The following is a 22,877-nucleotide window of genomic DNA, read 5'->3' as shown; positions in this document are numbered from 1 at the left end:
GGGGAAAGATATAGCTTGTAAAAATGATTCATAAATGGACTATACAATTCTTATATTGCACATACTATAAAAGCGGCACATTCAACATATCCAAACTGGCAGACATACAAATGGGTCATTTCACGTGAAATCAGACACTTTGGGACCCGACCAACACAGATTTCAAAATATACTTGCTGTGCCTGTTTAGTAGCAAGGTAGCTCCCCAGAACAGCATTTGTGTGAATCTGACACCTATATTAAGGGAGAAACAGACTAGCAAAGGTTTACATATGATGGTAGGACACTATACATTCAGCCTTGATTATATCAGTCAGTGCAAGTCACAAAAAGATGTCTGGCTCTACAAATTACAGACACAGCATGGAATACAACAACCTTCAGAATATGAATTATGATAAATTGAAAAGTTAAACATTGAATATAAAAAAACTCATATTTTAAAATGGCCGGTTTCTAGTCTAAACATAGCCTGTAAGGTCATAAACAACACCTGAAAATTGAGTGTTCGGTTCTTTTTTCATTTCTGAGGTAGTGGGACATAAAGGTTGAAATGAGTTGTAATGAAGTAGTAATAGAGTAGTGTCAGGGACAGGACTGGCCATCTGGCATAACGGGCATTTTCCCGGTGGGCCCTGCACCCTTTTCGGTCCCTATTCCAGGTACTCAAAAACTACACAGCTTCTGCCCATTGTCAATGGACACAGCGGAAGCTAGACCATTTTCAGCATTCAGAGAAGGCAGGGTTGAAAGAATAAGCTCAGTAAAGGAATTTTCTAAATGTTCAAGCATCAAAAGGGTATGTTGTAGCTGTATATAATGGCAACTAGTGGCTAGCATGTGTTGTTTATGACCTTACAGGCTATGTTTAGACAAGAAACGGGCCATTTTAAAATATGAGTTTTTTATATTCATTTTTTAACTTTTCAATGTATCACAATTCATATTCTGAAGGTTGTTGTATTCCATTCTGCGTCTGTAATTTGTAGAGCCAGAAAAGAGCTTTCAAAGAACACCTCAGACATATTTTTGTGACTTACACTGACTGATATAATCAAGGCTGAATGTATAGTGTCCTACCCTCATATGTAAACCTTTGCTAGTCTGTTTCTCCCTTAATATTGGTGTCAGATTCACACAAATGCAGTTCTGGGGTGCTACCTTGCTACTAAACAGGCACAGCAAGCATGATTCAAATCGGAGTCGGTTGGGTCCCAAAGTGTCTGATTTCACGTGAAATGACCCAAATACCATATAGCCTACTGACATGTAGGCCTACATGTACATGACTTGTGTTTGAGTGCTTAGTTACATGGCCCATACTAAAAAGTAAAAGCATTTCATATACGGTATATTGTATTTTACAGCACTTGTAAAGGCTTTTCACATGGGAAGCATGATAAAATGCATGGTGGAAGGTCGCCCATCTCATCCATGTCCTTCCAAGAGGAAGTGGGTCACTTGCTACCGAGTTGTCTAGATTATCCACTGTTTTAGTCAACAAAAGAGATTATTTGGCCAGCGCATTTGAAGATTACACAATAATTCAATCTGAGAAAACTACTACAAAGCCTTTTCATTTCCTGATGGGTATTTGGCCTTGCATGCAAGCATATGTGTCTGCAATTATTCACAGGAAACTGTTTGTCCATGCGTTCTTTAACAATCACCATGCGCCCACATCAAAATTAATTTTGAAAGCTTATGGTCTTATATGAAATGGAGTGACTGTTTTTGCCCTTAAATGCCACATAATATTATTACTTGCAGTCTTGAGTTTTTTGGGGTGGGGGGTGGGGCAATCAAATGTCAAAGAAGAAGCACAACAGACACAGATACAGACACAGACACAGACGCTTTCACTGAAATGTGCCAATGACTGGCATTGATTCATCACAAACGTGGTCTGCTGTAATATCTGTGACGCACGTACAAGCAGTGATTCCAGACCACAGGTCATGAAATACTTCTAATCTGATTACAATCAACTGCTGCAGTTCGCAGAGCATCCAGCCCAAACTACACCTGCATTGGATTAATAGCATCCTGTGTACCCATCACAATAGGAAGAAGAGAATAGATGTTCATTTTATGTAGCCTTGTATTCACAGGTTATTGCATAGTTGATTCAGAGTATTACAATGCATACAAGTAGCTGGTGTTTTCATTCACACCACAGACCATTTAACGAAACGAGAGTGTACATTACCCCGCTCTCCTTTATATAAAAAAAACCTTTCCGTTAACTTGAGAATATAAAAATCCCAATGGCTGTTGATCCAGCACTCCGGTTTTTAAAAATAAATTGTGCTTTAGTGATACCAGACCAGGCCAAAGGTTTTCTATGCAAAAAAAGCAAACCAACATCAATGAGTGCAGTGAAGCACTCTTAATTTCTGATCTCCCTAGGACCTCTAGTGGATACATGTGGTAGTGCAGCCAACATGCCAAGCTGTTGAAGCTGGACAGATATCTTGTGCCGTCAGTTGGACAGCATTAAATATCTGAACTGGCAACCTGAGGTGAGGTATGCCATGGGGCACATGACGTATATTAGCACAAAAATAACAAAGCAAAATAAAAATAAAAAAATCCAGAGTTTTGGTCACGACACCCACATCCTCCCCCAAAACCAGAACAGAGGGGAGAAATGCCTCCACACATCACACTTCAGCCATCTAGCCTTGACATTACAGTAAAATATCAGCTAGAAACAAATGCTTAGAAGGCACAGCAATATTGCTTAATCAATTTCTGCTTCAGATATAGCAGACAATAACACTGTAGGTGTGCCACGTTCAAGGGCATGCGCGTTGAGAGGCTGAGTTGTGGTGACGGTCATGTCATCATGTCCCTAATGAGAAGCCAAGCCTATATTTACGATGTTGTGTGTGTGTGTGTGAGTCTAAGATGCTGTAGGATGTCATGCAGGCGGGTCATGTCGCGGGTGCCCCGCGGCGCCTCGACCCGCAGGCACAAGTGTTTTAGGGCGATCTTAGGGTTTTCTCCCCCCCAAAATTTTTACACTTCTAATGCTCTCAAACACAATTTCCTGCAATTTGAGGAGCAAATTTTGACCAATACAACCAAGTGTTTTTGCCTTTGTTAAAACATGAAGCAGTCAGGGCAAGGGGGCATCAGCTGTGTAAATATTAATGCTTTGTATTTGCTGTAGCAGGACATCATGTCAACATTAGTATGTGCAAAAAAAAAACCAACTAATTCTTTTACTATTTATTATTCTTTTATATTATTTTACGTCGGGGACCAGCTGGACTCACGTTTCATACCTGCAAACTTGCCACTTTTTGGCTACTGTCACATTGTTCATTGTCAATTGGGCCATTCACGTGAATTGTGTAGAGCCAGAGAACTGGACACCGTCACCTTTTTTTCTCTGACGAGTTTGCAGTTAGTGCTATGCATTGGGTTGTGTCAAGGTAACGACCACAAAGCGCACGCGCTACACAGAAGGACTCGCATCGGATAGCTACTCAGATTGCGTAGCACTACATAGTTCTTTCTAGGTCTGTGAATCAAACTTACCTCCGCTGTCTTCTGGATGATGACATAGGCCTATGGGCTTTAAATGAACTTATGTATCTTTTTTGCGCGCAAACCCCTCGCGAGGCTGTTGCTTAAAATGACCAAACCATAACATTCTGTAGCTTACATTAGTATGACGTTTCCACATGGTTTTTCTGCCCAACATAGCTTCAAAACTTTTAATGAAGAATCATTGCGACGTTAAGCGACTCGAGGGACAGACTCGAAGAAGCGCGAGGGGAGGGGGAAGGATGGGACGAGCAGGAGGATGGAGCCGGTTAGGTGTATTTTATATTTTATCTTCTAAAACTTCCAAAATGGCGATGTAAATAAAAATCGTCCATCGTGGGAAAGCTCGGACTCGGCGAATTTTGAACATCAGCATGGTTAACGCGGACAAAGTGGAAAAAATAGGACGTCTTTAGGGAGTCCTACTAAAAAAGTAGGGCGTCCAAATTTTTGTTATTTTCAAAATAGGGCGTCGAAAAGACGCCCAGACGCCCCCTAGCTAAAAGCCTGTTGTCATGTGTGTGTCTAATATGCGGTGTTTGTGCGTGCTTGTACGTGCATGCGTGTGTGTGTAGATCTGTCATATCATTTGACCTCTTAACTTTACAGAATGTTTGGACCTTGCCTTGTGCCCCTTGCATGTCTCTTGGATCCAAGAAATAAATCAAATGTCTAATATGGTGTGTGTGTGTGTGTGTGTGTGTGTGTGTGTGTGTGTGTGTGTGTGTGTGTGTGTGTGTGTGTGTGTGTGTGTGTGTGTGTGTGTGTGTGTGTGTGTGTGTAGGTCTATGGCGGGGGTAGCGTTGGTAAGGGATGATCCTTCATAAGTGGATTGGAGGGAAACTCACCGCCTACAGATGCCAATGAGATCACAACCAGTAGCCATGGAATCCCCTGGCTCAAGGCTGTGTGTGTGTGTGTGTGTGTGTGTGTGTGTGTGTGTGTGTGTGTGTGTGTGTGTGTGTGTGTGTGTGTGTGTGTGTGTGTGTGTGTGTGTGTTTCTTAGTACAGTGTATGTGTGTCCTGCCACTGAGATTGGGAAGGGGGCTGTACCTAAGTATGTGTATCCTGTCAATAGGATGTGGGGGTGGGGGGCTTTCCTGTGTGTGTGTGTGTGTGTGTGTGTGTGTGTGTGTGTGTGTGTGTGTGTGTGTGTGTGTGTGTGTGCATGTGCATGCGTGTGTGTGCACTGTACATACATGTCTGTGTTTCCTAAGCATGTGTGTCCTGCCAACTGCATGGGATGAGGGGGGGATGTCCCAATCAATTTGGGCACGTGTGGCTGATGAGTCAGACTAGACAAGACAACAAGCTCATTAAGACCTGGTGGCCATGACATCTTGTTAAGACAGCAGTAGACTCGTTAAAGACCTAGTGACCATGGCATCAGAGTCTCGTTAAGACGTGGCGTGGCCGTGGCATCACAGTCCCCCATCTGTCCTGTCCCAGCTGAGTCAGATGACTCCTCCGTCCCCTGGCTTGCTGCGCGCAGAGGAGGGGAGAGGAGAAAAGCCACTGTGTGCAAACAATAGGCCAGCCTTTGTGTGCCCAAGCCCATGTCACCACAGGGACGACTTGTGCAGAGGGCTAGAGAGACACGACAGGGATTTTCCAACCCACACAAGATTAGTCAGCCACTCACTACTGTGTCACTGCAGCATGAACCTGCCTGCTATATACTAAGTCTTGCAAATGTATACTCTGTTTACTGTCATGTCTGTTTCCAGTGGGGTTTGCACACATTTTTTGCATAGTAGTAGTTAGTAATATAGCAATTGTATGTGTGGTTCGTTTCATTGTACATTGTGCTTACAGTATATAAGTATGATACACACAACACATTTATATCCATTGTACACTGTGTTTATGTTTCTATACTGTATGTATGTTTGTGTGTGCACTTTACTGAGCAGCTTTAAATGTCATTATATTTTGTATTGATAATAAAAATGGTTTTCTATTCTGTTCTATTCGGTTCTATTATATTATATTGTACATGACTTTATTAATATATTGCAATATTGTGTATGCGTTTGTATATACATTATGATATACAGTACGCACATAATTACTCTTCTATAAGTATCTTTGTCCATAATGTTATTTGAATATTAAGAGACTGCTTTTGAGAACTCAACATTGACTTCATCTATGCTTTAGGGGCAAAATCTTGCAACAGGAGGCAAGACCCTTCTGAACTAACTTGTGTTGCCATCCTCCATGGCATACGTGTTAACTAAGTAAACAAAGTAAGTTTAAAGGAGCTGGCTGTCTCTCTGTAGTTTGAACGATAAACAATCTTACTTTCAATCTTTGGGCCAACACAAATGTTTTAGTGACAGTTTAAAGCACAGAAAAGAAAATATATTTCTCATTTCAACAGACCTCATTTAAATACTTTCTCTATACAGCATACCTATTAATCAACTTGATAAAGCTTTTGACCTAACCTACCAAGTTGTTCATCACATGTGCTGTGAGATTGAGACATTGTACATACTCGTACATGTTCTGTCAAGCACCACTGTGTCATCAGCATTCAAAAATCCTTCAAAGATGCACATGTGAAGTTGCATATTAATGTGTCATTATGCGCTTATAAATCCTGTAACAGACTACATGTCTCTCAGCGTTGCTATCAGCTATTACCATCAGGACCCATCTCGGAGCCTTACAGGAATAGATGTGTGGGTTGTCAAAATCATCTGACGGTGTAATTGTGTTTAGAGTGCGATGACTGTGGTTTGAAAAGGAATGAAGTGATGTCTTGCATACCTCCACAGTCACCTAATGCTTGATCTCAGGAGTGAACAGTAAAATTGGTGGCCTCTGGCTGAGTTTTTGTGAGGCCCAAAAAACTTCAGCAAGAGACGCTGTGTCAAAGCCAAGGTTGAATAAAGACCAAAGCATCACTTACTTAGACATGAGTGACTCTAATGTCATGCCGCTGTACTTAACAATGGTGAAAAGGTCAATCACTGCACCAACATCCATGGCTAGTTACTCGTATGCAAATATTTTTAAATATAGATATTTTTAAAATCTGTTAATGTATTAAAATGTGGATAAAAATAAAAACTCCATTGTGACAGGTGTGTTTTTAATTAAAATTCTTCAAAGTTATTTTCTGAATTTTCTTTTTGATATCCTGCCTCTCCATATTAGAATACACCTACCCTTAAAATGATAGACTTATAATGTCTGTATTATTAGGCAAATACGTATTAGTCTCAATGTATGTGATTCTATAGTTACATTTGATTCTATATTTACTGTATATAGTGCTGTGTGTACTACCGTATATATAGCGCGCATTACTTCATTCAAGTTTGTACATGATGATGACATTAGCTTATATTCTGTCTTTTAAGTCTTCCTGTAAGTCCTCGAGCCTTTCTCTGCTTTTAAATATTGTGACACATGAAAATGGAGCAGATGAGAAAGGGAAGACGAGGCTGTTGGAGTCAGGAAGCAACCTGCCCCAGTGATTTATGGGTAGCCAAGGCCACTCCTCTGACTTGTAGAGACAAAGGCCAAACGAACCAGGACGGCTGAAGATGCTCACAGTGTGGGGGTAGACCACAGACACAGAGACACAGATACACACACACACACACACACACACACACACACACACACACACACACACACACACACACACACACACACACACACACACACACACACACACACACACACACACACACACACACACACACACACACACCTCATCTACCAAAAACTAACATGAGGTTTAACCCACTAATCATCACACACTCCCACACATACACACACACACACACACACACACACACACACTACAGTAACAGGGCGATTTCACTCCCACACACAGACACAAATGCTTATTTTCACTGGTCAGAACAAACACATTTATGGTGATGCATGCACACACGCAGACACGTACACACTCTAATTAAATATACTCTTTCTTCACAAACCCATGCATCTCTGTCGTGCCAGCATCAGTCTCCCGAGGCCATCCCTTTCCTTTGAGTTTAATTTTAAGATTCAGTGTCTGCGGCTGACACCTCCAACACCACCAACACCACTCCCCTACCCTTCATATGTACCTGCTGACACATTATACTGCTTATAGAAAACCAACCCCAGCCCACAATCCAACAGATAGCAGAAAGCCTACCATAGCACACCCAGAATGAGAACCATCCCCCGCAAGAATCCAGTCTGCAAACCCACACACCTGGAACACCATAGCCTCCCCTAGAATCATGTTACCATTGACGCCTTGGACAAACCAATGGTTTGCTCATGATAACAAGAGCTGGTGGTGTACGCAGGCAGTTCTCTATGGAATAGTACTGTTCCCTGTATGGATGTCCAGTTTATAAATATGTACTAATTGCTTAAGTTTGCCAATGGGATTAAACAAAACACAGGATATTACACACAAAATAGGCTATGCTAGGTTTCAAAATGACCAAAAATAGAAGCAACATGGCACGTTTTCACGGTCGGAAAATTATACAAATACATTTGACAGAATTAAAGAGTATGCTTTTCCATTCTATCACGCGAATGAATAAATTATCAAATAAAAAAGCAAAATATGCCAATAATAATCGCATACAAATTTGACAAAGTTCTGATTGTATAGCATATACTCCTTCAAAGGTCAAAAGGGTTCATTCAGAGGGTGCCGAGTGAGTCTGTACTCACTTAATGTGATTTCACAGCTCTAAATAGAGCAGTCAGTAATTCATGCATAACCTTTGACTCCATTTAACAAATCGGAGAAAAAAATAAGTTTTAATGAATAATGCGCTCCATGCAAGCCTCTCAGTTCACAGTTGTAAAGAAAAGGACTTTTGTTTTAGATTCAGTACTTGACCTACTGAAATGTAAACACCTTCAACACAGCCTCATTATTGTGCCTATTGCTGTGTGAACACAATGTAATGGGTTATTTATCGGGGCTGCATGACAAAAGGTTGAACTTCTGAAATGTATGAAATTAAAAATTCTGAAGAGATTACTGGACAAAAAAATTAAGGCGAAATGAGGTGAATTGACCCCTTAAAGGGACAGTTTGGTCAATTTCAACATGCAGTTGTAATGCTCACACTACCCTGGACTTGTCAGTGCCTGATATTTTTTTTTCTTCTTCTTCAGCCATTTCCGAGATCCTGGTCATTGTAATGGGGGCAGCTCTTTGTTTACATTTCAAAAAACATTTTTATTTATTCCCAAAAACATCCAAAAGGTTATAAAACATCAGCAGACAACTAGCAAACAGCAGTACCTTTTGGGAAAATATTTTGAGTTGGCCTATGTTTCATTTTTTAAAAATGTAAACAAACGCTGCCCCCATTAGAATTGCTCATATCTCGGAAAGGGCTGAGCCGAAAAATGTGGCATCACCAGGTACGGACAAGTCAAGGGTAGCGTGAGCAATACAACTGCATGTTGAAATTGACCAAACTGTCCCTTTAACCCTGTTGTTTGAGGTCGCAGAATAAATTGATGCCAAAAAAAGATCATAAGATGAAATGGAAGCTAACGCTAACACAACACAAATATGGATCGATTCACACCGAACATCTACTTTAAAAGACTGCGGGTCGCTGTATCATAAACCAATTCAAGCGTTTACAAGATCAAAGGAGAGAGATACAGCTAGCTATCCAAGTTAAAGTAAGTGATTGAATGAACTTATAAATCTTGATGGTGGTCAGAAAGGGTGTGGGGGGTAGGGGTTGAGTTTTCTGATGCTCCCCGGGGCAAGATTATCCGCTCCTGACTATACTTGAATGGAGATTAAAAGATTGTCATAAACTCATTACTGGGAGGCTCTCACCGAAACGCTGTCCGACTGCTAATTAAATGAAGAAAGGGGGGATTGTGTGCCCTTCAAAGCAAACATGCTGAGAATGTCATGGCTCAACAGCAAGGGGTAAGGTCCAACCCCCATCCCCACCACTCCTTATCCTGGACCAACCCCTCCACTCCAACCACACTCACCAACTCACACACACACACACACACACACACACACACACACACACACACACACACACACACACACACACACACACACACACACACACAACCTTGTATTGAGGTCAGTATGGTTCCACAAGATGGGCAAACACAATGGCGGAGGACACAGGACACACACACGGGCGCGGAGCGGGCAGCAACTCCGCTTCTGTGCCCATGGCTGCCTAGCGCTGCAGAATCCTGGCCACTGTCCTGTGCTGTCACAACGGACACAGGCCGCTACTCTCATGGGCCGGCCATGGCCCACACTGGAGAGGACAGGAAAGGACAGACAGGCACAGCATTGCTCAACAACACAGAGGGTAGCCAGCTCATTTCATGGACTTTGTCTTTATTACTTTCATGGACTTATTCATTCCTAAAGTTCTCTACCCCCTTTCTCTCCTCCTTTCACATCTTACTCTCAAAAATTGTGCGCGCGCGCTCTCTCTCTCTCTCTCTCTCTCTCTCTCTCTCTCTCTCTCTCTCTCTCTTATTCACTCCCACGTTTCTCTCTCTCTGTCTTTCTTACACCTCCCTTACTCTCTTATTCCCACTACCACAGCCCACATCTTGTTCTCTCTTGTTCTCTATCTCTCTCTCCAGCTTGCCCTCTCTATCTCGTCTTCTCTATCCCCTCTGCCCACAGCTTCACAAAAGAGAGAGGCGATTGCTTGCAGCCTTGACTGACTGCTCTCAAATGAATAAAATAATAAATACAGCCCAGGCAAGCCAACGCTTCGTAGAAAACAGAGAATGCGGCTATTTTCAGTCTGTGTGTGTATGTACTAGTATATCTATGGGGCTCACTGAGCCACAAGGCCTGTGTTTAGTGTGTACAGGACAGTGAGGGGGACAAAGTGTGTGATTCATAGTGCCTTCTGCTCTGGTTGGCGCAGATAATGGGAATCATAGAAGATAGCTACCGTGGGCCTGGTGTAGCGTAACATGTGACGCTACTGGGCCACATCTGGTGAGGATGCCCAGCCGTATGGGAGAGGATTATTATGTGCAACTCTGCTCTATGCACTCGTTCACTCGCTACGCTGAATAAAGTAACACATAGACAGGTCTGTTGGCTGTTTTTGAAGGGGTGAGAGAGTTTGACATTAATGTATGCCAGTGTCAACGTAAGAAATGTGCTCTGTTGTTTTCTGATGAGGGGAGGAGGGATCACTGGTGGTGTGCTGCACAGAGAGAGGGGGGGGGGAAAGGCAAGTAGGCTGGTTTAGAGCTATTCTATCTCTCCATCATATTTTTCTTAGTGAGCCATCTGTTAAAGCCTTTCTGACATCAACTGTGAGGATAGTGGTCTGTCTATCTGGCTGGTTGTATGTCTGTCTGCCTGCTTCACTTGCCTATGCTTGATCACTGTCTGATAGGCCTGACATCTGATCCATTATTATTGAGCCTTTGTAAGACAGTACTGACCCACAGCTTTATTTTTTAAATTTAAATAGGGCCTATAGGCCTCATATGTTGACTGAAAGTTGGGTTTAAGCCAAGCATAGGCCGACTATATTCAATGGTCAAAGCCCATTCATGAGAATGGTTTTCATATCACTATAACTTGAATATGACATTTGGCAAGGATGCAATATGCCTAAATGAATAAGCACGAGAATGAGAATGATGTCAGTCACTCACGATTGTAAGACTATGGGTGGCATAGGCCTACAACACATTTAAAAGCATAGTTCAGCTAGGCTATATCATTTTGAAGCGATAATGATTTATGCGTGAATATGCAATGTGCGCATGGACTTCCCTCTCCACTGCACTGACAGTAGTGCCACATAGGCTACAGCTGCCACAACAACAGGCCAGTTATTGGGCTTACCCAGGTACTTTATGTCGAAGCCCTGCGGCGGTTTGAGCGTCCGCCTCATCCAGCCCTCGCGCAGAACCTCCAGGTGATCCTCTTTGCCTTGGATCAGCAGCACGTGCTCGTCGATCCAGCCGAGGAAAAACGTCTCGGCGATGGCGTCCGATACCATTTTGTTCCAGAAGTGTTGCATGTTCTCAGACTTGAAATCCGCAAAAATCTCGTAACCTGTGTGATGGTGCGGCGGGGCGTCGCTCTCGGTAACACCTGGCGGCTCATCCCCTCCTGTCCGCGCGAGCACAATGGCGAGAGAATGGGGCGCGATCTGTAAAAACGGCTCCATTCTTCTGTTTTCGTGGTAGTCAAATATACAGTAAGAGACAGAGTCGGCTCCTTTATCACAATCCTTTGTTCAGTAACGAAGACATGGTTTGCGCGAGGATTAGCGGTAACTGGGCTAATCATTTGACTTGACCAGTCGCTGTATGCAGGAGGCAATTCAATATATTTGATGCGAACATATTCATTGTAACGCGGGCTGTAATTAGTGTTGCGGAAAATATATTCCTTTGTCACAAATAAACAGCCAGCACGGGGTATATCTAAAAGTCACCTCCGTCCGTAGGTAAACCCACCTCGCGTTTATTCACCTTTTGGGTATACAATCTTCGCGCACTGACAATGGTATCCTCGAAAGACAGACCCCGTGTCCGCAGACAAAACCGCGAATGCGTTTTCCAGTTGACGGCCTTTCGTTGTTATTCAGGTCCTGTTGCGGAAATGCCTGTCCCAAAGAGAGCACCACACAAAGGATTCGACTGGCTTACTTGTAATAGCGTGTCCTTCGAAGGTTTGCCGATCAAACCAAATCAAAGCATCACTGCTTCCTTTGACGCTATAGCCTACGTTCTTTGCGCTGCAATGGCCCCGTACTGTCCCCAGGTCGCCCCTCCTTATTTTCTCGAGCGCGAGTGTGAGGTTTAGAACATGTTTCCATGAAGCCCGCCTCCGTGTTTATCATAACACCACCTACAGGTAGGTAGCATTCATTACGACATCCACTGCAGGTTGAAGGGCGACATGCTGCTCTGTAGGCTAACCCAGCAACAAGTTCAGTACAGCACAGTTGTAGTTTTTAAATGGCACTTGGTGTTTTTTTGTAGTCTAATCCTCATTGTGTCTGATAAGACAATCATGTGTTTTTGGCAACGTGAATGTAACAGATTGTTCTGGACAGAAAGTAGGCCTAGGAAGCAGCAGCGCGGGTCAAACAATAAAACAATTAGGCTACTTGCTATTGAGTGAATAGCGAATGTTATTTTGAATTCAGTTTCATTGAGAGAGTAATCTGAAAATGTCAAATCGAATATGGATACGCATACAGTTGGCACATTAAGGCAAAATGGGTGAGAAACATAGAGTACAAACCATAGGTAAATTAGTAGGCTAGTAATTGACTAGGACTATAGTCTGCTAGATAAGATTACACGAACATTAGGTTTAGGCCTATGATAAAATAACTGAGACCAGACCGGACCTATTAGCCATGGACAGAGATGGTTTTCTTCTACTGTGCCAAATTTACTAGCGGACTAGCCTACGTAACATCCACCATAAAACTTTGAGCAGTGAAAAGAACTGTTACTGTTCTTGCAGAATAGCTTTAAAAATCCAGAGACTAGCACAATGGCCACACATGGTAGTGAGGCCCAGTTATGCCACAACTTATTCTGTGACCACATACATCCTCAATACAGTCTCTAGGCCAACACGCATGGTATGTAATAGACACAAGAATCAGCAACCAGGTTTGGTTGAGTGGATTGGGGAGCGTATTCTATGTTCCCCCAACCCACTGGTTAAACAGCCCATTGGTCCCAAATCTCTAAGATTTTGACATTTCAGGCCCATTGGTCCCACAGCCCATTGGCCCCACAGCATATTCCTGCTGCTCCATGTTCTCACATTTCTAAGAGTAATTCAAATTTAGGCCCTATGTTCCATGGCGGACAGAAAGGTGTGCTCTCTTAGTGTATTCGGAAATGTGGGAACGTAGGGGCTCTATTGAATAATTTCTCCAAAGGGAACATGGAGCAGCAGGAATAAGCTGTGGGACCAATAGGCTGTGGGGGTTAGGTTAGGTTAGGTTAGGTTTCTTTATTAGTCTCCACGAAGGAGAAATTTGCTTTGGAGACAGGGAGGTTGCAGCATCATAAAGAACACATAGAACACATAGGACACATGACACCAACACAGAAAAACAAACAACAGTAAAACAATAGAGGAAAAACAGTGTAGGCCTACATGCTCAGAAGCACTGGATGTCCTAACCCACTGCCCCTGACCCATCCAGTCCCCCCCCCACACACACACACACTCAGTACACCCCCCCCATACACACACACACAGCTCAGTATCCCCCTCCCACACACACACACCGTCCTACAACCAACCATACCTTCACCCTGCAATAAATAACTAGGTTACATCCATTCCATAGTTTACATTATAAAAAAAAAAAAAGTAAACACAGGGATGCATTCATGTTTACATATCCCCCTCCCAGCTTTTACCCTAGTTTCCATCCCCACCAACAGTCCCAACACTAGCTGCAGAGGTCCATTTTGTCCCACTCAATCTCTCTTATTCTCTGTTTATTCAGTAGCTTGATTGAATGGGGTATAAAGGAATTTTTAAAACGATTATATTTGCACCAGGGGAGTCTGAACCTCCTCCCAGAGTTCAGAAAGATGTATTCTCCATTTAGTGCATGATCACCTTCCGCTACAAAGGCATTCGCCTGACTGATAGTGGCCTGCTCAAAGAGCTCCTGCGCTACACTCCGCCATTCCGACACACCGCCATTCCAACATTGACTAATTATTGTCCAGTAGGTATTTTGGCCCATTTCAGGGAAAAAAGACAGGCATGTAGCCTATGAGTCTGCACCTGTTGCTGCGCTCACTTTCTTCACTCCTTTGCGCTTGATTGTTTCAAATGTCAATGGGGTTAGTCCACACATTTGTTCACACGCTTGTAAACACTTGCAACAATATCAAAAATACATGAAAGATGATATACGAGTGTTTGCTAAACAAAACACGGTAAAGAGGGCTTATAACCTAAAACAATACCTAGCACAAGGCAGACAAGGTGCGTCAGAGGCGTCGCAATCACGTTAGCCTACTGTTGGAATGGTGGTGTGTCGGAATGGAGATTGCCCCCCGCTGTGGGAACATAGAGCTGACCCCGTGGATTGCATAGGCCTGAGTTTAACACCTTCACACTGAGCCACTGTTATTATTATATCCCCGAAACGCGGAGCGTCGGGGATGTAATGGTTTTGCGTGCGCGTCTGCCGCGTCCGCCGCGTAAGGTCTTTCGTGTTAACGCGATAACTTTTGAACGGATGTTTGGATTTGTCCCAGATTTTTTGGGTGAATGCTCTAGGGCAGGTTCATGAACTGATTCGAGTTTGGAGGTCAACACTTTCAAGATGGCTGAATTCAAGATGGCCGAATTTTTGTTTGGCCCATAACTTCTGACTGGGTGGATGGATTTCTCCCAGATTTGGTGTGTTAATGCTCTAGGGTAGGTTCATGAACTTATTCGAGTTTGGAGGCCAACACTTTTAAGATGGCTGAATTCAAGATGGCCGAATTTTTGTTTGGCTCATAACTTCTGACCAATCGGATGGATTTGTCCCAGATTTGGTGTGTTAATGCTCTAGGGTAGGTTCATGAGCTGATTTGAGTTTGGAGGTCAACAGTTTCAAAATGGCGGAATTTTTATTTGGCCCATAACTTCTGACTGGGTGGATTGATTTGCCCGGTACTACCTTATTTTAACAGTTCACCATTTCAGTGAATCTACCATATTGGGTACAGTGTAACAATATTTAATACCATGTAATACTAGTGTAATACCAGTGTAACAATAGGTAATACCAGGTACCGTGTAATAACCAGTGTACAATATTTAATACCATGTAATACTAGTGTAATACCAGTGTAACAATATGCAATACCATGTAATACCACTTACACAAAAATACACGATGTAGTACAAAATTGGTACATGGTGTTACACTGGTATTACATGGTATTAGATATTGTTACAATGGTTATTACACTGTACCTAATGTGGAATATTCACTGTAATAGTACACCATTAAAACAGTGTTACAATTTGCCTCATTTTTTGCTTCATTTTCACAATAGTCATTTGGTTAAGCCTATGCACGTCATTTCTTTAATATTTTGTATTTATCATATACGTTTATGAAAAGGTGGACGGGAGTGGTAGGAATGATGGGGGACTGAAAGCGTTGCGTTTCCGGGATATACCTTAAGCAGTCGAAGGCGACTGCACAGGCAGTCTAGTTGCATTACACTGTTGTCTTGACTTTCTTGTTTAATCTTTGTATGTAATAGTTAATGACATATTTTTGTTGCATTACCACAGCCAACAGAGACCCCACAAATAGGCCTAAACAAATAAGCAAATAAACTCTCACCAAAATGGTAATGGCCATTGTCTTAATCTGTTACTTAAGACTCTCTGTACTGTTTTAACAATGTTGTTATTATATGATGTAGTTGATGTTTTTTCCAGCAAAGAGAGGTGCTGGTTACATGAATGTAGATATTTTTAACCCTTGTGTTGTGTTCAATACTGCATACACCTGTGGTGTTCGGGTCATTTTTGACCCGTGATAGAAAAACTCAGCCATAAAATACCTGAAAACACTAGTTCTCACCAATATTGTTTTTTCACCCCATAGCTAACTTGGTAGGTATTCATATCAATGGAAATACTACTTTATTTATTCATCTTTTTGACTTAACAGGTCTTTTATCTTACATTATGCAAATCATTTTTGATGAGCAAAACTATCAAAACCTTTATAAATTCACTATTAATACTTCCTAAAGTGATACAATTAGTGATTATGTTGTCCATATGGGCAGTCATGGGTGAGCGGTTAGGGCGTCAGACTTGCATCCCAGAGGTTGCCGGTTCGACTCCCGACCCACCAGGTTGGTGGGGGGAGTAATCCACCAGTGCTCTCCCCCATCCTCCTCCATGACTGAGGTACCCTGAGCATGGTACCGTCCCACCGCACTGCTCCCCATGGGGTGCCACTGAGGGCTGCCCCCTTGCACGGGTGAGGCATAAATGCAATTTCGTCATGTGCAGTGTGCAGTGTTCACTTGTGTGCTGTGGAGTGCTGTGTCACAATGACAATGGAGTTGGAGTTTCCCAATGGGCTTTCATATATTAGAGCTGATATGAGAGTACAACAACCCCCAAATTTCTTTTATTAGTTTTTCTCTAATATTAGAAAATATCATCAATAGTGACATTTGTGGTGTTCGGGTCCAACCTACCCAAAGAGATTTATAGCAGGATAAAGACCAAACGTCAACTAAATTAGTTTTTCAGTGCATAAAATGAAAGCTTAAATATGTTGACTTGGTGTTTTTCAATATTTATATGATTTTTTTGTGGTAAATATATGAAATAACAATTCTGTCAGAGTCACAGCTATTCCGCCAATCTAATGCAAAGATATAGGAAATGAACAACTCAATGAACATGAAAAAAGTCACACTGTTCATCTGAATCCACTATGCTATGAACATGGATCATTATCTCATTGCCACATCAACTTTATGGAAAGTGTAAGACCAGTTCTACATGTTGGGGTGCGTTATGGATTTTTGATGTTTTTTGGACAAAATAATGTGTAAAAATGTATTTTTCAAAAAAATGTGCAAAAATGATCATGATATAATGCCGAAATGGATTCCCTGACCATGAAAACATATAAGTAGGCACCAGAAATACATCTGTACTCCTTTCAAAACGGAAATATGACGTATTGTAGTGTATGGGACTGTCCGGCGGCCATCTTGGATTTGCAATATGAAAAAGCTGGCAATTTTTTTTTAAGGCAAGAAATATATTTTCCTCACCATCAATCACCAAACTGAGGACAAAGGGCAATCAACAGCTTTTCAGAAATGCATACAACAACCAAAAATCAATGCCGGGTCAATTTTGACGAACACCACAGATGTAACTTTTTTTTTTTAGACCTTTAAAATGTATTAGAATTACAAAACATATTTTTGTGTTGAAATGATTGTGACTGAGGATTAGATGAAGCCTCATTCCAGGACAATAAAGGGAAGTGTGTTTTTTACACTTAAACTTGAAAACGGTTCAAAAATGACCCGAACACACACAAAGTGTTAACTAAAGTTTAACGGGAAGTGACTTGCAAGTGCTAAGATAAAGGGTACTGTATTGATTACAGTCCCATATGGGGCCAGCCAGGTGATTCGGTCAAGGGCACGTCATTGCAATGTAATATGTCATATTGATAAGGGTGGGAATTGAACCAGCAATGAGCAACACGCTGCTGAGCAAAAGCAGCACTGCTCATCACGAATAAGCCCAAGGATACTAGCTAGCAAACATGCTAGCAATGCTAACATGCTAATATGCTAATTTGCCATCAATATTACATTTGTCACTGTGATTCATTTTCACTTTGTTAAAAAAGATTAGCATGCATGCTAACAATTATGCTAATCATGCTAACAATGCTACATATGAATATGCTAAAAAAGTGTTAGCAATGTTACATGGTGGTAAATTATACTGGATGTGTTCCAATATGCGACCTTGCATCCTCCACTTCTGCTTGTGGCCTCATACCACGAAGTAATACGTAGTGATGACATCACGGACAACAGTATTATACATAGAGGTAGAAAATAAGGGCGTTCATGATGGCGTATTTTTGACGAGGTTGAAAATTTGCCAGGCAGCGAGCATGCTCACTGTGTCCGCGTGAAGCATCCTGGTTAGAATTGCCGTTCACGACGCAGTTGAAGGGAGTGACCTCTGCTTGGCAGTCGTGACACATGGCGTTGAACCATCGCGGGAACAAAAGTTTTGTCAAGCAGCCACGCAGTAACAAAAACCTACTGCGCTGGGCAGAAGACCTCCTCCATGATGTGAGGAATCTGCCGTGATTGGTGTTCATAGCTCATGTGATTCATGTGTGTGTAGTTGAACGGGCTTCATTTTCTACATGCTGAAATGCATTTTATGCTCAAATGCAGCATACTCAGAGTGGTACCATCCATATGTATGGTCGTACAACCCACTTACAACAGTAAAAAAGAGAAACAAACCACCCTGTCGTCACATGCTCCATCTTCGCCACGTTAGGAGTGTATGCCGTAGGTTACAAAACCAGTACTATTCTGTGGGCCGCCTGCTCGACGGTTAGAGTAGTGGTTGCGCGCCTGACTTCCATTCGTGAGGTCCCCGGTTCGAAACTGCACCGAAACACAGGAAGTCTTTAGTTGCTGATGGTTAATGTGGAAACAGACCCGTTGCGAGCGACTTATCTTGTCCTTTATGTATGAGAGTGCACGAAACAGAGTGGCCTTTGTGGTTGGCGCGCCATGGTAAAGCTACATATTGAACACCTGGGTTCAATCCTCGCAGGATGGGTTGGCGCTGTTAAGTAATTTTAAAACGGTCCTATCTGAATGACGACTTTGGTCCCAAACACAAAATGAATAGCCTAAAGTGAGCACTAATTAACTGAATTATTACATGGAAGTGAAGCCAAATCATCACAAATTTAACTAAGAGTTGTACCATGATTCATCGAGTGGTAACCTGTGTCTCTACCTCAAGACCATCCGATTTCTCTTCGAGAGGCCGAGAGAGTCTCGGATTTCACAAGCATTTGCCGACATTGGTAAACGCGTCATGGAATTAGCGCCATGATGATTTAATTCCACGAGAGGGCGCCCTGGTACACCCGCTGTCAAAAAAGGTAGATCCACCCACAGACCTATAGATCCACCTTCTTTGCCGCTGTTGAAATCTCGTCGTCCTGATGTGTCCAGCTTGGTTGCGACGCAGTTATCCCCTCCTTTTTAAGACCAAGCAAATCACGTTTTGATAAAAAAATTTGCTGCGTGGTTGCGACCGAGCCTAATAACACTAGAGAGGACACAGCAATTTGCGACAGCACTGGGAAATGGCAGGTGGAGCTTCCTAACTTCCGTAGGTAGTGTAGGTACCTTCAGGCAATGCAAGTCAATGGAGAACACGCCCACCCCTGTCAAAAAATTGACTAAAACTGTGTGAATATGAAGTAACACATTAATCAAACACCAGATTTGAAATGGCAGGCTAAATATCTACTAAAATCATATGAGTCGATAAAATACATTTAAAAATCAAATAATATCTTTTATGAACATAGTTAGCAACACACTTCAACTATTGTCCTTGTATAGTGTGTTGATGGACATTTTCACATGATTAAGCCATTTTTGAGAGAGGTGAGCCTCGTTCTCCGTTAATTTCCAGTTCTCTGATCTACCTACAGATAATGGCCGCTACAGATTGCCGTAATAAGGGGGGCGGGGTCCTCTCTAGTGTTAATAGGCTCGGTCGCAACCACGCAGTAAAAGATTTGATCAAAACGTGATTTGCTTGGTCTTAAAAAGGAGGGGATAACTGCGTCGCAACCAAGCTGGACACATCAGGACGACGAGATTTCAACAGCGGCAAAGAAGGTGGATCTATAGGTCTGTGGGTGGATCTACCTTTTTTGACAGCGGGTGTACCAGGGCGCCCTCTCGTGGAATTAAATCCTCATGGCGCTAATTCCATGACGCGCTTACCAATGTCGGCACATGCTTGTGAAATCCGAGGCTCTCTCTGCCTCTCGAAGAGAAATCGGATGGTCTTGAGGTAGAGACACAGGTTACCACTCGATGAATCATGGTACAACTCTTAGTTAAATTTGTGATGATTTGGCTTCACTTCCATGTAATAATTCAGTTAATTAGTGCTCACTTTAGGCTATTCATTTTGTGTTTTGGGACCAAAGTCGACATTCAGATAGGACCGTTTTAAAATTACTTAACAGCGCCAACCCATCCTGCGAGGATTGAACCCAGGTGTTCAATATGTAGCTTTACCATGGCGCGCCAACCACAAAGGCAACGGGTCTGTTTCCACATTAACCATCAGCAACTAAAGACTTCCTGTGTTTCGGTGCAGTTTCGAACCGGGGACCTCACGAATGGAAGTCAGGCGCGCAACCACTAATCTAACCGTCGAGCAGGCGGCCCGCAGAATAGTACTGATTTTGTAACCTACGGCATACACTCCTAACGTGGCGAAGATGGAGCATGTGACGACAGGGTGGTTTGTTTCTCTTTTTTACTGTTGTAAGTGGGTTGTACGACCATACATATGGATGATACCACTCTGAGTATGCTGCATTTGAGCATGACATGCATTTCAGCATGTAGAAAATGAAGCCCGTTCAACTACACACACATGAATCACATGAGCTATGAACACCAATCACGGCAGATTCCTCACATCATGGAGGAGGTCTTCTGCCCAGCGCAGTAGGTTTTTGTTACTGCGTGGCTGCTTGACAAAACTTTTGTTCCCGCGATGGTTCAACGCCATGTGTCACGACTGCCAAGCAGAGGTCACTCCCTTCAACTGCGTCGTGAACGGCAATTCTAACCAGGATGCTTCACGCGGACACAGTGAGCATGCTCGCTGCCTAGCAAATTTTCAACCTCGTCAAAAATACGCCATCATGAACGCCCTTATTTTCTAGCTCTATGGTATTATATTTCAATAACTCGATAGACTGACAATGGGGAAATTTAATTCTTTTCTCCATGGAGGCGGGGCATCGGCAAAACGTGAGGCCACAAACACAAGTGGAAGACGCAAGGTTGCATATTGAAATGCACACACTGTCAGGAGTAAGATTGAAGGGGTGCTATGGCGCAGCACGCTAAGACATACATATAAGACGACCATATGCAGGAGACCCGGGGTTGAGTCAGTTCTGGGTCATTTCCCAACCCCACCCTGGCTCTCTCCCAATTTCTTCTTGTCATCTCATAAACAACCCTGTCTAAATAAACGCTTCAAAAACATTTAAAAGGGTGTAGTTACTCCTCCACCATTTATCCATGTATGTATGCTTGCAGACATACAGGGTTCGGGCCTTACATCTTTTGTTGGCCTACCCCCTTTTATTTGTTCACCAGACTTGTTTTTCCTCCATTTTCCCTGTTTCCCCCTCACTGAAATGAAGGGTAGGATCAGAGATTTTTTTAGGAAGGGGAGATAGGACAGAATCGTTAGGTGTCCATAGAAATCAACGGTGAAGATTCGTAACGCAAATATGGCGTCTACCCGCACATCTCCCGCCTTTCTGGTAACAAGAGCCAATGTGCCTGCTGAGCTGCGTTGCCAGTGATCCAATCATCTGGCTGCATCGGCGCACGCGAAATTATGCACATGCTCAGTTGTGAAAAGCCGTTGCTCTCGTGCCGTTATGGAACTACTGCGCCTGCGCTCTGTCAAAAAAAACGTGGGAAAAGTGGCTTAAATCGCTTTATTTTGACTCGTATGACACAACCAAGTAGTCTAGATTGATCAGTTTTTCACGGTCGTTTCAACCATATGGTTTTCACAACCGCTAGGTTCCCCTCCGTCCTATACTCAGTTTCCCCATTCATTTTTCCCATTGACTCTCAGATCTGGTCTACTTAATCGCAAAATAGCACTCCGAAGGCGTCACCAAGATGGCCGCCATATGTCCCCTCTCAATCTAAACTCTCTCTGGTAGGATGTTCATGATGTGATGATGCACACTAGCAGTTTTAGTGAAGAGTAAACTTTCCTCGGTCTTTCAATAAAATAAACCACTTCACCTATCAACAAGGTAAAAATCATTGATAGAGAGGTCTTGACTCTGACTATTAACAATTTACATTTTTGAGTGATTGCTGTTTAAAACTTGTGCCAGATTCCAGAGTTTGCCATTCATTTAGAACATTTTGTGTCAACAGGTCAGCGCATATATCTCTGAATATGTACTGTTACGGAGGGATATTGTAGTTGCATGTAGACTAGACAGCACACTACCACATCCACACCACATGGGGGCACCGGCTACCTTTTGAGGCTCTGTGCCTTTAAAAACAGTGGAAGCCATTTTGAAAGAGGAGTGGGAGAACACCTGAGAGGTTGGCTGGTGAACTGGTGAGCACGAGGCACCTGCTCGCACGCTGGAGCATGTTTGGCCAGCGTTGGAGCTACCCTGCTAACAGAGCTCACAGATATATGGACCCTGACTGCATGTGGGCATTTGTGGATACTATGGACCTTTGCATTTTATGGAAGATCGTGAGGTTTCCCTCACAATGATGAACACTGGAGGAGAGCCAGCTGGAGAACGGCTTGGGAGATTGAGCTGTCCGTCAATGAAGACATGTGCTTGGGTTTGCTTGGAGATCTCAGGTATGTTTGGTCACCCCCTCACACCACATCCATGCACTTAGTATCATACATTACTGACTACCACGTTTAATGCACACATAATGTTAGGAGAGTTAAC

General features: G+C 42.8%; 1 protein-coding gene across 1 annotated transcript in view; it reads right to left on the bottom strand.

The window, feature by feature from the left end:
- The window catches only part of stox2b (storkhead box 2b), a 97,369-nt gene extending 85,038 nt beyond the window's left edge, over positions 1-12,331 (bottom strand). Inside the window, exon 1 of the mRNA XM_063190797.1 lies at positions 11,414-12,331. Within this exon, the coding sequence (XP_063046867.1) occupies positions 11,414-11,741 (328 nt within the window). The 5' untranslated portion in view covers positions 11,742-12,331. The remainder of the gene's footprint in view (positions 1-11,413) is intronic.
- Positions 12,332-22,877: the final 10,546 nt, after the last annotated feature.

The sequence above is a fragment of the Engraulis encrasicolus genome, chromosome 23 (assembly GCF_034702125.1).
Source record: "Engraulis encrasicolus isolate BLACKSEA-1 chromosome 23, IST_EnEncr_1.0, whole genome shotgun sequence".
Lineage (NCBI taxonomy): Eukaryota > Metazoa > Chordata > Actinopteri > Clupeiformes > Engraulidae > Engraulis > Engraulis encrasicolus.
Note: the sequence above shows the minus strand (reverse complement) of the source record. Positions and strands in the feature narration are given on the sequence as shown.